The sequence below is a fragment of the Polyodon spathula genome, chromosome 12 (assembly GCF_017654505.1).
Source record: "Polyodon spathula isolate WHYD16114869_AA chromosome 12, ASM1765450v1, whole genome shotgun sequence".
Classification (NCBI taxonomy): Eukaryota; Metazoa; Chordata; class Actinopteri; order Acipenseriformes; family Polyodontidae; genus Polyodon; species Polyodon spathula.
The window spans coordinates 4,107,491-4,123,482 of NC_054545.1; the positions used below are offsets into that span (position 1 = coordinate 4,107,491).

Genomic DNA, 15,992 nt, shown 5'->3' on the forward strand with positions numbered 1-15,992 from the left:
AGAAGCTCCCTTTCTGAAATGCTTTTGTGGCAAAACATCTACCTCTCCCATAGTGTTTGAGATTAGAAATTCTAGCTAAACCAGCACTGTCCTCACTGCATGATAATGTATTAGTTTTTAGATGCTACTCCCACTGTTATACTATGCATTTACCATATGCTTTACAAGACCTATCTGATCCGGACTGTGCAATGCTTACCTATGCTTTACCATGCTTTCACTTTGCTATAATAAGAGCTTATAAAGGCTGTCCTGGTCAGAGCTGGTACTTTGCTGGTTTCCTTTATCAGGTGTCATTAACTCTAACGGCTAAGAAAGACAGAGAGACTGAGAGAGAGACTTTACACTTAGAACTGTATATAACAATGTCCGAATCCTGGAGAAATCTTCATCTGAAACCACATAAGTGTTTCTATAGCCTTGATTAGATGCTCTGCAGCTGAATGTTTATTATCTGCAATAACAGCAGCCTTTTCCAGAAACACCTGCTGGGGAGCTATGAGTCAGAGATGCTGGTCCAGTGCCTGCTAGAGAGAGGTGGGGTGGGGGATGGGTGAATCCGCTACAGCACTCTGTGGCACTGTAACCTCTTATGAGATTAATACATTAGAAGTGTGTTCATCTTCAAAAAAATATGGCTTCATCTTTCCTGCCTGTCCTTTAAACATTCAATTATTTTTTTTTTTTTTAATGAACATTTCTTTTGAGATACCAGTACCTTATGTGTCTGATTCTCCAAAAAAGCGAGCAAGAATTTTACACAGTTTATAATGTTCTTCATGTGAACAGCATAACATTAAGAGAAACAAAAATTATCAATGGCAAGTCTATAAAATAGAAACAGAAAACAACATTTTGTTTTCTAAATTTGTCATGTTTTGAACAGTAAAGGTGGGCATAAGTTCTGCCTTTCCAAGATAATGTCAAACTTCAAAAATAAGTCTTTCCAAACTAGCTATAACCAGCTAATTAACATATTAAAAGCTTCATCTACAAGTCTGTCTTACTTCAGTTCAGTCTTCAGCATGTTTGCTTTACAATACAAAAGAGAGCCCACCACCTGTTGCTTACATACCTTAATTCAGGTCCACAAACTGGCAAAGCTGGTCTGACAACTGTAACATAAGGCCAACTTACTTTTTAAAATTGAAAACTATAAAAAAACACACACGCTAGCTCCCATTGTCTTCCGATTTCTCTCCGTGTTTGCAGTTGTTTTTTATGTTCACTGGGGATGGCAATGCCTGGGAAAGCCGGGAGTGTTCTCCAGCAGTTTGTGTGTCAAAGGCAGGATAGGCTCTATTGGAATGTTGTTTGCATATGAGCATGTGACACTGAAGAAATTTCATTTCAAGCAGGTGAATCAGGCAGGACAGGTTTAGGGCTATGATCTCCTTTTAGTATCACATTGGAAGGGGTAGTTTACACTGCCATAACCTATCAATTTACAGTCACTGTACAACACTAGACCTGTTGTACCAGGAATTTAGAAAACAAAAAAAAGTATAAATGTCCACAACCAGCTCTGTCCAGGATAAATCCGTTACAGTTATTTCTGGAATTTCCAACAAGGAAATAAAGAGATATCTCAAATATGTTTTGGAGGTAGCACATACCAAGCATGGAAACTCATAATTTCTAACTTCTATAATTCTTTTCTAGTTTAAACTTAGTTACTTACTTACAACAGCCCTTGAGGCTATTGCAAACCAGATCCATCAAGTCATTTATTACTTATCATTGAGCTGTGCTCAACCAGACGTGTCCTCACTTATAACAAATACAAAATATAAAATCAGTGTTGGGTAATTCCTGTGCAATCTCGTTACAATACAAGAAAATAAACTACTAAACACATCACTAAGGTCTTTGAGTTCCTTCTGTTTCTGTATATTAATCGACACAAACATTAGTGACAAATTAGAAGAATTCTCTAACAGTATTCTGGGAATAAGAGACATGCGACACCAGCTCTCATCATGCTCTCTAATGTCTTCTTGCTATTTTAAAATGTGCAGACAATTTGCTTTGGTGAGTCCTTTGCACTTGAATCAGGCAGCTTTTTTCTACCCGAGGATGACAAAGCGGTCAGTTTCCCTGGCAACCAGCTTCTCTGGAAAACAAAACCCTATGGCTTCTCAGAATTGCCCTCTTAAAAAAAAAAAAAAAAAAAAAAAAAAAAAAAAGAAAGAGCTGTTGCCATGGTGTCTGGTGAATGTCTGTCCTATAGGGTAAATTGGCGAGCCTTGACATAGAAACGTCAACAAGGGGGGTCAGTTGTAATTGTATAAACACAGACAATAATAGAGTGGGAGTAATATATATGATTTTACAAGGTGCACTGCTGAGCACAGCTAACCTTGGACATGGAATTGTGAATGTACAGTCCATAAAATAGCTTGTACCTGGATTCAGAGCCTCATTATTCTCCCAATTCCTGCATATTTAGATTGTATCACTGCTAGTAATGTCATTTTATAATACAATGAAATAGAACGTGCCATGCTGAATTGGATTGTCTCAGGCTGTGATCTGTATTAAAGTGTCTCTGTAGCTAAGTTAGGGGACTCACAAGAACACATATATTTTGGTACAGCTTAGCTGGCCTGCATCCTTGCAGCTCCAAGTTTCCTGTTCATTTGTGGGCTTTTTAATCACAAGTCTCTAACGTAAACTAAAATGGATGAAAAACATTTTAGTGATCGAAGGTAATAGCTAGTGCCCCTACAAGACAAGGATCTACAGTAAGTGTGTCACATTTAACTTCAATTAACTTCACATTTGTTCTGTTGCTGATGCGATCAGCCCAAGCTGTTGTGCCTTTTACACACAGGTTAAGTCATAGGTATAACTGTTACAGTAATGTTGGTTGTTCAGCTATTTCTTTCAGCTGTACAATGTCTTCAGGCATAGAGGAACTCATTCATTTAGATGTGTGGTGGAGATAGTCAACAGGTAACATCCTAATTGGTATAATATATGACAAATCTTCTCAGGGGGCATACTTCACAGCAACATACGGCTCGAGTAAGACAAATCCTCCCAATGCGATTACATCATGCCTCATTCATTTTCATACTGTGTGCACTTTAAACAGCTTTTGCAATCGTGAAAAAAAGCCATTCTTCGTCTGAACTGACTATAATAGTTCTTGTTTCTGTTATCTTCTGATAACACACAGCCATTTCCATCTGATCAAACACAGGTAAATAGCAACTGAAGCATGAATAGGCCATTATGAAACTCACTACAGTTTACGTCCATGCGTATGACACATTTCTAGGATGATTTGATGGCTTCTTATCAAGCAGCTGTAGTTTGACAGTAAAAAGCTTCATGTCCCACTATTAAGAAGCCTTTTGTAAACTATGTCACTGTAATATACTGGAGGTTTCATTTTGCTGCATTGCGGGTCATTCTGTGGCAAATATTATACTATTTTAAGTTTTTGAAAAGTCTGTGTTAAGCTGCAATCCCCTTTGTATGGGTGCTGACCTTCAGTTCTAGCTGTCTGTGATAATCAAAGAAACTACAAAATGATATCGCAAAAGTCTACTGGAAGCCATAATAGTAGCACAGCATTTCATGTTGGATTTCAAAATGTCACAATTTTCCATTTTTGTTGTGTTTCGTTAAGTATATGGGAAACTACAACGCCGTATGTAATTCAATATGTTAACGTTACATTATTCAGCAAGTTTCACATTATATGGTGATGCAAAATATTTGGCACACAGCTGTAAAGTAGATGGTGCTGGTGCTTACTAATATAAAGACATTTTGGCTGATCTTACCTACGTTATATATGTCTGTGGCTGACAACTAGAACTGAAGATGAGCCCCTGAACCCACAGTCGAACCACCTTAACACAGACTCATCAGAAACATTTCATTTGAAGCTACGTATTCTTTAAGAAAGCTTTATCAATTGTTACTGAATTGTTGTTATTCTACATATGGTTAGACTGGCTACCTACTGTTGTTACTTTATTAAAAAAACAACACAGGGACAGTATACAGCAAATACATTCATTTAACTATCATTGACTAAATATTTTTTAAATGTTTCATCATGAAGCTCTTGAACCTGAATACCTGCAGGACCGCCTCTGGCCTGTTTAAAAATGACAGTGCTTATCATGTGTATTAAAATCTGTTTATTGCAAATGCTGAGGTGTGTATCATTGAGGGTTAATGACAGGACACATTTATTTACATTAATATATTTTACTACTCCCATTTCTTTGTCATTTGTAAATAATATAGTCCAAAAATGCAAATCCACTTTATGAAATCGACTTCGCTGAAAGAGGCTTATTAGGTCCATTCACACCTGCGATACAGCAGAGACCTAGCAGTCGTGAATATACCTAATTACCTGGCAACGGGAATGTTGTTTTACCATAGCAACAACATTGGAGACAAAACACTAGGGAACAGGAAACCAAGGAGGCTGGAAAAATATGAATCTCAGAAAAAGTACACCATGCTCAACTAAGCCCCTTCCTGAAAGCGCCCTTCTTTTTTTTTTTTATTCAATCCATTTGTAAATCACATAATAACAGAATGTAATAAATCCTGTTCACCAAGACAGAGGAGAGATATACACTGTCTGGTCACTTTATAGGACCTACACCTCCTGTAATATCAAACTGGGCCACCATGTGCCCTGAATACAGCCGTGATCCCATATAGCAGACTGCACAAGATCCTGCAAGGTGTCTCGAAGGATGTAAAAATATTGTTTACTCATATTTCTAAGCCTCTCTGACCATCCTGTCCCTCTGTCCATCGCTGCCTGTTTGCAGTCACAGCTGGTTGCCACTTTCCCTTTGTTTTTCCTTGCTGATACATTCTGATGGCCAATGTCTTGGAGCAGCCTACCTACACAACTGTCCTGGCTACAGTGGCCCCTGCTTGATGTGCACCCACTGCCATGCCTCTCCCAAATGCTGTTAGATAGTAGACTTCCTCCATTTCCGGAAGACAGTTTGTAATTCTGCTGCACCCATAGCTTTATAGTGCTATACTATAGCACTATAATAGGGATCATGTGACATCAACCTAATCTGCATCTATAATTCAGATTCCAAATCCAGTTGGACAGACAGGTCCATTTAAAATGGTCAGGTCTAGACTGAAACCCTCATGTATTTTAAATGTGGACAATGAAAATATGCATAAGCTGTCATTTAAGAAACAGGCAACGAGCACATTTCATATGAGTGTACAATCATCGCACTTACTACTAAAATCCTTTAATATTTTATTCTGGTGCTAAAACTCATGATACAGCTCCCAATTTTCTTTTCATCTTTAGTATTCACTCTAACTCTCCACTTGATGCCGTTCCATCAATGAGTAAATATTGTTAAATAATGCCATCCAGTGGTACACACCTGCACACTGCAATACTGCAAATAAGCAAAACCACAGAGAGCATTATAAAGCAGCTGTAGGTCTGTTTATAAAATAATTACATTACTTTGCTTTAGGAATTTTCTAGTATTGTTTATGCTTAATAACCAATATGAACTTCAGGACCAAGTGTCGAGAGGATTAGCGTTCCTTTTTTCACTATTTGCATTATTTTGTCTGTGTGATGTGCATTCAGCTATTGAGCGGAGGTCTGTAATAGAGCAGTCTGCGAAAGGCTTTACAGCCAGCATTAAATTGAAACAGATCTCTATGGTATGTGCTGTCTGGCTTTCAAAAGTGGAGGCCCACAACCTCCCTGGGGAATTCAGCACCACACTGCACATCTAGATCCAATTTCCCTGTTCCAGATCCAATTGATTTCCATTGAGTGAGGTGCCAGAAAGCATAGTCGCCTTTCCACAGATATCAATCTGTAATTCTTGACATTTTAATCTGTCTTTAACTCTCATTCACATCCTTCTAACTTTTACTGTTGAATTGTATTGTTTTTGTGGTGGGTTTTTTTATATTCAATGATAGACTCTCCAAACACAGTTCACTAAAGGTTATAAGGCTGTCATCAGACTTCCTAAGAGTAATATCTTTAACTACCAGTGCACAACTTCTATGTGCCAGTTTTTCAAAACCTGTAATCTGGATAAAAGTGATCCGGATTTTGTAATCTTAGATTTTGTGATCGAGATTACATTTAAAAAAAAAAAAAAATGTTGTAGTCATAATTATTTATAATCTGGATAAATGTAATCCAGCAGTGACATTTTCCGAAAAACCGGATCAAAACGATCCAGATAAAAGTAATCTCGATCACAAAATATAGGATTACAAAGATTACAAGTTTTGAAAAAATGGCCCCAGGTGTCTGGTATTCTTCACTTGGCACACATGCTGGGTAACAGGTTGTAAAGTTACTGTATACAGGGCAATCTCTCGTTCAACCAACAAAATGGTCTCAAATGAGTGCTGGTCCAAATGGAGGAGAATCTTCTTGCTCTTACTGTAATAGTGAACAGGTCTCAGGGGGTGAGTTTACTGTGCAACAGACAAACAGGCAGGGTGAGAGAGTACCTCAGTGCTGACCAGAACACCCCAAGCCATTCCGTTCTGGACTGGGTCTCCACAGGCGGCTAAATCCACATCTCCATCTACCACTGGGGCCGACTTGAAAGTGATCTGAAATCAGACTTGCTTATTCCCATCAGCAGCAAGCCAAGATCAAAACGATTTCAATTGTCAGCCCCAGTTAGAATTTCTTTCTCTGTCATCCTGATGCGACTCCCGAATTCAGAGATCACCACTTTTCATACAGATACAGGAAACTGTTCATTGTCTAAAGCGTTTTCAAACATTGCTAAAGCTTTCATGTCACTTCAGTTGTTAGAAAAGCACAGTTCCTGCCCAAAATGTCATATAGGATTCAGGAAAGATCAACAAACCCCCATTTCCTAGTGGCCCCATTATCACAGCCAGTAAAGCATCAGGTAATAAAATTGCCAGGCAGAGTGGAGATAATGAAAGCAGTTAAAGTACAATGATAATCAGACAGTCCATAAAGCAAGGTTATTGACGCGGAAAGCTAAAGCTTTTCTGCACCTGCCCCTACTTGTAATGTATAAAGTCCTATTAAAAAAAGGATGAGTTGAGAAAAGATCTAATGTGGAGGATATAAAAGAGCATTTAGGGATTTATATCAATTAAAGCAAAGAGACTCTTCAGTGTATACAGCATTCTTTACATAAATCAAATGGACTAAATGTCATTTTATATTCTGACCATGTCAGATCTTCTTGTAATTCATCTTTTTTTTTATATAGCATGGGAGTGACACAGAAAAGTCTCACTGGCTTAAGGATCATTGCAGATTAATTACAATTTCCCCTCCCTGGCTACAAATTTTAGACATCCCTCAATCCACTGGCATACTGAGAATGCAAAGAAAATACTTCTTTCATTCTGCAATGTCCCAGGCCTTAAACACACCAAATAAACACTGTACACATATGCAGGCTGAGATATGCAATAAATTACTGCCTACCAGTAAACTGTCTGTTTTTCCATCATCACAGTGATGCAAAGGGAGTCGTATTTGATACTAAAAAGATAATGTTCTACTTTTGAACCCTGAACCCCAGGTATATACAGATACAGGTGTTGTGAAACTGTAGGAGATGTAACATTTAACCTCAAGGAAGACACAAGAAATTGGGGGGGGGGGGGGGGGGGGGGGGAGCTGGGTAATTGATTCTGTATACAAAAGTAAGTACATGCACACACACACACACACGCACACGCATTATTAAATCACCCACATGTGCACAAACCATATAACATACTACACTATTGCCAATTTCCCTCCAGCGTGTATTTGCTTTAAATTATGGTAGTAGTATGTTAGCAGTAATAAAGATTGCTCTTTTTATCATCATATTTGTAAATACTGGTTATCTGCACAATGGGCAATGCTACACTGCAGCAAACTTGTGTTCAGTCGAAACAACTGCATGAGCAAAGGACTGAGCAAAGGAGCAGGCTCTGATTAAGTATGCAGTAGATTTTCCTGGCAGGTCACAAACCCCAGAGGCATCATTGTTTCCGCAGCCTTGATGCAGAGTGCAGCTGTGGATAAATGCCCAGTTCATGCCAGAGATGCAGATCAGCTACGATGCACAACGTTTAACGGCTGGCATGGGGACCTGATTCCAGCACAGGTTATTATAGCTGCTTTAGGTTTAACAGCAGACATTAATCTGCAGCCCTGCAGGCTGCCCGAGTCTGCCAGGAGCAGATCGCTATAGAGAGGTGCAGGAATATCAGATCCTAAAAGAACCACACTGCAATGGAGCTGTGTCCAAATTCATCTTTGCAGATACGCGCTATTTTGCATATCCAGTAAGGATTAAGATTTTTAAGTGAGTGTGCTGGATCATTTGCAGTATTGTACAAATACAGGTATTTTAACTTTACCATACTTCAAAAAAGGCTTGGGACTGCTCACAAACCCTTAGAGCCAGCATTTCCTCTTTTCAAAATGTGCTATATAAATACTGTATACAGTTGCAGGTGTAATCCATTAGTAATCACACACTTCAATGGGCCTAGGTCACTCTTGAAGTGTAGTTTGTTGTTTCTGAGAGATAATATAAGTCACATCTCCACAGGAACCTATTAGCACCAAGTACACTTATATTTTCACACTAAGAATGTCAATGACAAATCATTCTAAATATTTAAACCACAAGAGGTTCTATATAACCAGCTTAAGTACGTTAATATCAGGCTTTCGTCTGTTGTTTATTTAGATATAATGACTTACAAGCTAACACTAATTAAGTTGAGTGTACTTGCTTTTGCACTCTTTATATGACAAAGTAAAACAAACAGCGTGTGAGAAATACACTCTGAACTTGATTAGAGGTATCCGTCAAACACTTATAAACATACTCTGCAAGCTTCAGAACACCCATGGCTGTGTAAGTGACGAAAGGCGCCTCTAATGCTACATGTTTTGTTCTTTTCCTTTCCGAGTTAACATTTAATCTTCTGAAGCAGAACTCTTCCTGTACCAACAAGAAATGTGTTTCCCTTTTCTGTGATATTTCCCAGCCGTCCTATTCCTTAACCTGAGTTAAAAGACTCCACATGAAAACAGAGATCAAAGATAAGAGCAGATGAAAGCTATTTCCAGTTATAGATTGCAGAAATGGGTGTTGTGCTTTTGGTTTCCTCCAATGAGGGCATTTTCTTGTATCCAGTCCAGGGCAATTACTGTCCAGTCCCTCCTGCCTGCCCTTAGCATGTAAGACTGGAGTCTCCAGCCCACATCCTGAGAGTGGGGTTCGTTGGGTTCTAGTCATTAAACATTCATTTGCACTTTATTTAAAGTCAGCGTTAACACAAAAATATATACGACTCCCATGATTCAAGCATCCATACCAATAAATACTCAAGGTTCACGCTAGCATCAAGTAAGATGTGCAAGGATAAGAAATGATTTCATGCATGCCTTGTACAGAAAATGCAAGGTGCTTGGATGAAGCAAGGGATGCATGGATCTCATAGAACTGTGCAGGATTTTTTTTTTAAATGACAGCAAAGAAGGTTTGTAGGATCCTTCCTTACCCTTGTATCATACTCAGACAGTTTACAGCTTTAAACTTGAATTGTATTGCCTTGCATGTCCTTGCATTTTAATTGGTATGGACATGGGTTATGAGCCTTAAAATAACCCTGACAAGATTAAATATCAGTAGACTTCTCCATCGGTAACTAATAATGATTAAATACAGTTAAACATTACTGCTGTCCCCGATACCTAATGTAGACAGGCTCTTTGGTGGATGATCTCAGCATAAGATTTTGTTTTTTATTTTCACTTTCAGTGTTTAACTTTTCTTAACTTGAATTGCACTGTCTCAATAAAGCAGGGCGATGGAAGAGTGGCATAGCTAGCTTCTTGAAAGAGCTCACACAGATTTACAGTAAGAGAGACAGAATCAGTCATTAATCAGGAACAAAACGTTGCTTTCTTCCATCATACTAAATAATTCAACAGCGTTATTACAGTTTTCCAAACATGAAACAAAGCTCTTTGCAAACAGACACACTGCACATTATAGTACAGTATACACATGTACAAGCATACAAACTGATCTCAGAAAAGCAGAGAGAAATGATTGGAACCTGAGTGATGAGGAGGCTGTGTGGTCTGGTGGTTTAAGAACAGGGATGTAAACAGGAGGTCCCCGGTTCAAATACAGGCTCACTCATTGACTCACTATGTGTGACCCTGAGCAAGTCACTTAACCTCCTTGTGCTCTGTCTTTCGGGTGAGATGTTGTTGTAAGTGACTCTGCAGCTGATGCATAGTTCACACACCCTAGTCGCCTTGGATAAAGGTGTCTGCTAAATAAACAAATAATGAATGGTTTATTTATACTGTATAACATTAATCTGTTCTGTAAATGCACTGAGGGAGCAGAAAAAAGTATCAGAGTGATAGGAAATGTATGATGGCAACTGATCCCTGTAGGCAACTCCTTGATTCCTAACTGTGTTTTCATTTAGTAACATACAGATTTCTGTATTGTTAAGAATATTGTTACCAGCAGTTCCAGGAAATGAAACATGGCTGGATTCAAACACCTAAACATATGGTTCCCCTACAACCCACATTACAGACAATGGAGTAGATGTGCCTGTAATCCTGAAGCTGGCAATTCGACAGTTTAAGCTCTAAATGTTAAAACCAGTTCAGTAAAAGTCACTCGCAGAACATGACAGATAGGAGCCTATATGTCTGTTTCAATCAAATATAGACATTTTCCATAACTGTTAAAGCATATGGATTTAAAGTAATTTGGGGGTTAGATCTGTCTGGTTCCCAGAATTTCTCCGCTACTGTACGAATGTCAGCAAATCACTTCTGCTTATTTACATTGACGAGTCAATCAAAATGAAGCTTACCTATGAAATGAATGTTTAAATGACAGAATTACATCACTCCCTGAATAAATGCTCACATAATACAATCTCACAAAATAACATAACAATTATCCTTATATCTAAGACAAGCATGCCTGTGCAGTAAATGCTGATCACTTGAAAACAACATACCTCTTCCGCTAGAGACACTCTCTGTTAAGCTTTGTTAAGAATTTGTTAAGAACTGTGACACTAAATGTATTAAAAAGAAACCGGGTTGTGTCCCTCTTATGGATCCAGATGACTAATGCAATGAGAAAGCACTGCTACTGTATAACGGATTCATTTGCAAAGCTTCAACTCTGTATCGGGACACAATAGGAATTCCTGTCTTTCAACCCCTCCCTCTGCAAGCCCATAAGCACAGCAGAGATAAGACCATTAATAATTAGTGCTGTCTTTGAAATAAAGTCAATATAAAACAGCCACACAACAGCAAGTAAAGACTAAATACAGTGGAAAAATACTATAGTGTCATATAAAGTGTAACATTGAGGAATATACAGGTACATTTAGATTATCTCCAGCGATCGTGTCCCACACTCTTTATAATGCAGCTCAATCACTGCTGCATCATCCATTTGGTTTTGTAAATAATTTAGCAGCTTCACAGGCAAATACGGCTGTTAAGATAAATTAGTCGGCTGCAGGTGCACATTCTCTAACTGCTTAAACCACAAATTAAAATGAGTGTGAGTGTGTGCATGTTTATATATACATATACCGAAAGCATGCCTCCACACATCAGCAGGGAAATCACTGAGGACAATACCTCAAAACAGGCTACTTAACCACAATGACTTCACTGTTCAGACTCCTCTGCGAAGGCAAGAAAGTGAGAGCACTCAAAAGGCAACTTTCCCATGAATACATTTTATCTTGTATAATCCATATCATTCAGATAAAGGATGTTATTATCCTCGGACAGCAAAGCTGATGTCTAGTTTACAATCACATCTTCCTCAGAGCATACTATATCTATATATTTCTTTCTATCTATCTATCTATCTATATATCTATATATATATATATCTATATATATATATATATATATATATATATATATATATATATATATATATATATATATATACACACACACACACACACTGTAGTAGACAAACCAAGGAAAAATATGAAATACAAGTACATTACAGCCAGTTCTCGATTTAATATGATATACAGTGTGCATCTGGCACCACTTGCAACACTGAAAAAGACTCCACAACCAATTTACTGCTAACTCAGGTTTTGGTTTTTTTTTTAAATCTTTACAATTTGTACAACCCATCTCGCCGCCAGCATCGTTGACCATGATCATGGGTTCTCACACTGGGGAGTTCCGGGTTGATTGTGTTGGCAGTTAACACAGTATCCCCTGTACTGTACAAAGACATGTGCAATTTGTTTGGCTAATCAGGTTTTAGATAATCAGATGGCAACTGTGATTTGATGTGTCAGTATATTTAGAACACCCATAGCACTTGAGGACTTTTCATAATTATAGTATGGTAATCTTTTTTTTTTTTTTTTTTAATTAAACTCTCAAAATTCCAGATTGCGTTTAACAATTAGAGTTTCACTGTTAATGATAAAATTATTATACAGATCTGTAAACATGTATAGATTACAGGGGTGTCCAGAACACAGAATTAATTAACTAGTCACATATTGTTAACCACAAAGCAATTCTACCTGTTTTGTCTTTGATCCATGGCAGTCCTTCAAAAAGTCCTGTACAGGCATCCATTACAGCAAAAGCTACATGTCATTCAGAATTAACCCATAAATACAAATAAATATAAAGGCTTTGCAATATCTTCTATAATATTTATTTGAGGATGCACACCACCAAAGTTTGGCACCATGGCACTAGGCTAGATCTTTCAAATGTAAAAATAAATAGAAAAAAAAATCATGAGAAACGATACAGTGCTACTTGCAGTGCTAGCAAAACATTCTTGCAAGTGAATACGTTTGACAAGTGCTCACGAAAGTTAAAGGCATCTATCATGTTACCCACTTACAGATAGACAGATGGACGGACATGGATGTCTGTTGAGGATCACATTTTTAATAATGACCCTTAAACAGAGCAGGTAAGTCTTTGTACCAATTACCAGTGAAACTGCTGTCACAGTGTGAATTTACCTTGGAATCTGCAATGTGACTTTAGAGTCCATTTATTACTTGGTGTGGCTGAAATCTGCACATTTTAACCATGGGTAAATAGAAAATAAATCAAGCAACTATTGTAACTTTTGTCCTCCTAAAGAATTACCAGGGTCAGAGTGACCATTTCTGGAAGATACAACATTATCTGGTAGATGAGAACCCAAGGGAATAGTCTATTAATTGTCTATACAGTACATCCTGTAGTACTAGTCCATTAGCCATGAAAATATAATTTAAATTAAAAAAACACATGTACAGAAAATATGCATTATGATTTTGTTTTGCTCAGTCCAAAAGTAGAAGGGGTGACTAAAAACACAATGCAGTGTGTGATTTAGTCCACCATTAGTTTATATTGTTGGGGTAGGATATCTTACCATTCATCTATATCTACAACATGCAATTCCTTCCTAGCAGATGAGATTTGAAAATCAGCAGCGCCCCCAAAAAAAGGAATAACTTTTTAGACTGCTGTATGTACTGTAAACGTAATACCCACTGTCCCTTTATCAACTAAGAAACAAGTATTGGTGTCCCAATTACAAGACCCTAATAGAAACAAGCCTTTAAACTTGTATTTCTGGTGTATAGACATTGATTTCACACACACACACACACACACACACACACACACACACACACACATATATATATATATATATATATATATATATATATATATATATATATATATATATATATAAGCTGCGTTATCACATGCGGGTAAATTAAAGCACACATTTCTTCACTGATTCTTTGACACAAGGCCATTGTTTTAATAAGACATGGTTCGGTAGCCGTTTAAAATAACAAATCCTTACCGTTAATTTTATTTCTTCGTTATCCCACCTACCGTAATCCGAACACGTACGAGTAATTAAAATGTACTGTGCTGCCAGCTCTAGTGGTGCGAGTATTGTGTTCTATTCTTTTAACTTGCAAACCCATTCCTCCTCTGCAATCCTATAATTAATAGATGTATTTAAACAGTAAATAATCCACACGAGGAAATCTGCATCCACTGGTGCAATGCACAGCACTGCATCAAACACACATTGATAGATATATCCACCTACACCACATCTTCAGCAGCAGATCTGTTCACATTGCAAACAAAATTAAACTAATAGTTAACACACATATATGGTGTATTGGAATACTTACTGTCTGCAGCCATGGTTTCAGATTGAGCAGTTTTGGAAACAGCAAATCCACAGAAGTGCACTGTAGCCAGATGTTTTGTTTGGTTTTTTTTTTTTTCAACAGCGCATTCTCAGCCCTAGCGCAGTATTGCCAGTGATAGTAGCTACTTGCTGATACTGATCTCGCAAAGCGTTCACATCTTCCCCCGCCTCCCTGTTGCTCTGATCCACAACACCGCCAGATCCAGCGCCTCTTCCCCTTCCCTTTCCCTTCCAGGCATTATACAGCAGTGACGTTTATAGTTGGATACAATCTACGCTGCTTCAGGTGCAGCAACAAAACCTCCCCCAAAACAAAACAAGTGTATGTCATTTTGCCTCGTAATGCACTACACAGCACACCAGACTATTGACGGATGCAATTGCAACAAATGCATATCACCCACATAGAAATGTATTTAAAATATTTTTAAAAATACATATACTGTAATTAGCAAGCCTTAAATCATTAACACGTCAACAAATTAAACTGAATGGTTAGAATTTTAACACCAACACGTCAATGGTTTATTATTCAACATATGTGCCAATCTCAACACACTGCACCATACAGTTTTTTCTATAGTATGGTATAGTTTACAGCAGCATTTATCTAGAGACATTGTTTTATTATTATACTCCTTTTTTCCAACAGCTAGTTTGGAAGCCTGCAGGTGAGTACACAGTGAAGGTACAGCCTTCGACTCTGGCTAATTTGTAAATTAATTTGACGAATAATAAATCATAATGAGCCAGTAAAATATACTGACTGTTGTTACTTTATGCCATGCCAGTTCTCCCCACTGGTATCAAGCTAAACAGTGCTTTCCTCTCCTGAATTCTTCTGCAATGCCAGGACTCTGGTATAGATGCATGTCTAGATGTTTTAACTTAACATAATGCATAGAGCTTGAAAGGGATGATTAATCTTGTAAAATCCAAAGTGTCAGGCTTTGATACCCATTATGCTTTTCCACTTATTAATATTTGCAAAAGTAAAAAGCTAATTATTACACACTTAATACATTCTTAACCAATACAGACAACCCACCACCACTTATACATTAAAAGGATAGCTGTCTATCTCAGACAAGCATGAAAGCAGAATATAAATTCCAGGTTATGGAATTGTAAGCACAATAACCCATGGGAGAGGCAAGGTGTTGGCAGTTTCCAACAGGAATTTCAGAACTACCTTTTCTGAATTGCATTAAAGAACATGCATGTCAAAGTGTCTTCTGACAGCTGGGTTCTCTTTACAACCAATGCACCAGAACAGCTGCATTTAATGTCATGTCACCCTTAAGTAGCAATCTGGGAGCATTTCAGTTCTAACAGAACTGCAACAGCGTAGCTTCACTTCGCTTCCTCGCAGGAATGATGGCTTGCTCCTGTGCATAATCAATGAAAGTGTCCTTATGGAAATAACCATTCAATAGGACTGAGCCAGCTTTCTCCTGATGGATGAACACAGTGCCCGATAAAGCAAACACTGGATGTCATGTTGGCAATGAAATACCAAAACTGAGTGAGAAGAGAGCAGGGGTGCTTTAAGAGACGTTGCATAGACATTTGTTATGAAATGCTATTATGCTCAATCTTTAGATATATGTTAACTTACTAATGTTAGCTTCAAATACGAGTGTGACAGGATAGCCGGGAGGACAGAGACTCGGAGACAATAAAACTGTAGTGAAAGTGCTGCTGCGCTGTTTTAAT

At 37.9% G+C, this 15,992-nt stretch overlaps 1 protein-coding gene across 3 annotated transcripts in view; it reads right to left on the reverse strand.

Moving 5' to 3' along the window:
- Nucleotides 1–14,481, reverse strand: part of LOC121324628 (synaptotagmin-16-like) — a 32,439-nt gene extending 17,958 nt beyond the window's left edge. For 2 of the 3 annotated variants that reach the window (XM_041266722.1, XM_041266720.1), the window contains exon 1: nucleotides 14,257–14,481. In XM_041266722.1, coding sequence (XP_041122656.1) covers nucleotides 14,257–14,269 — 13 coding nt within the window. In that variant the 5' untranslated portion in view covers nucleotides 14,270–14,481. The remainder of the gene's footprint in view (nucleotides 1–14,256) is intronic. The other variant, XM_041266721.1, reaches the window with a different exon arrangement.
- Between the last annotated feature and the right edge of the window lie 1,511 nt (nucleotides 14,482–15,992).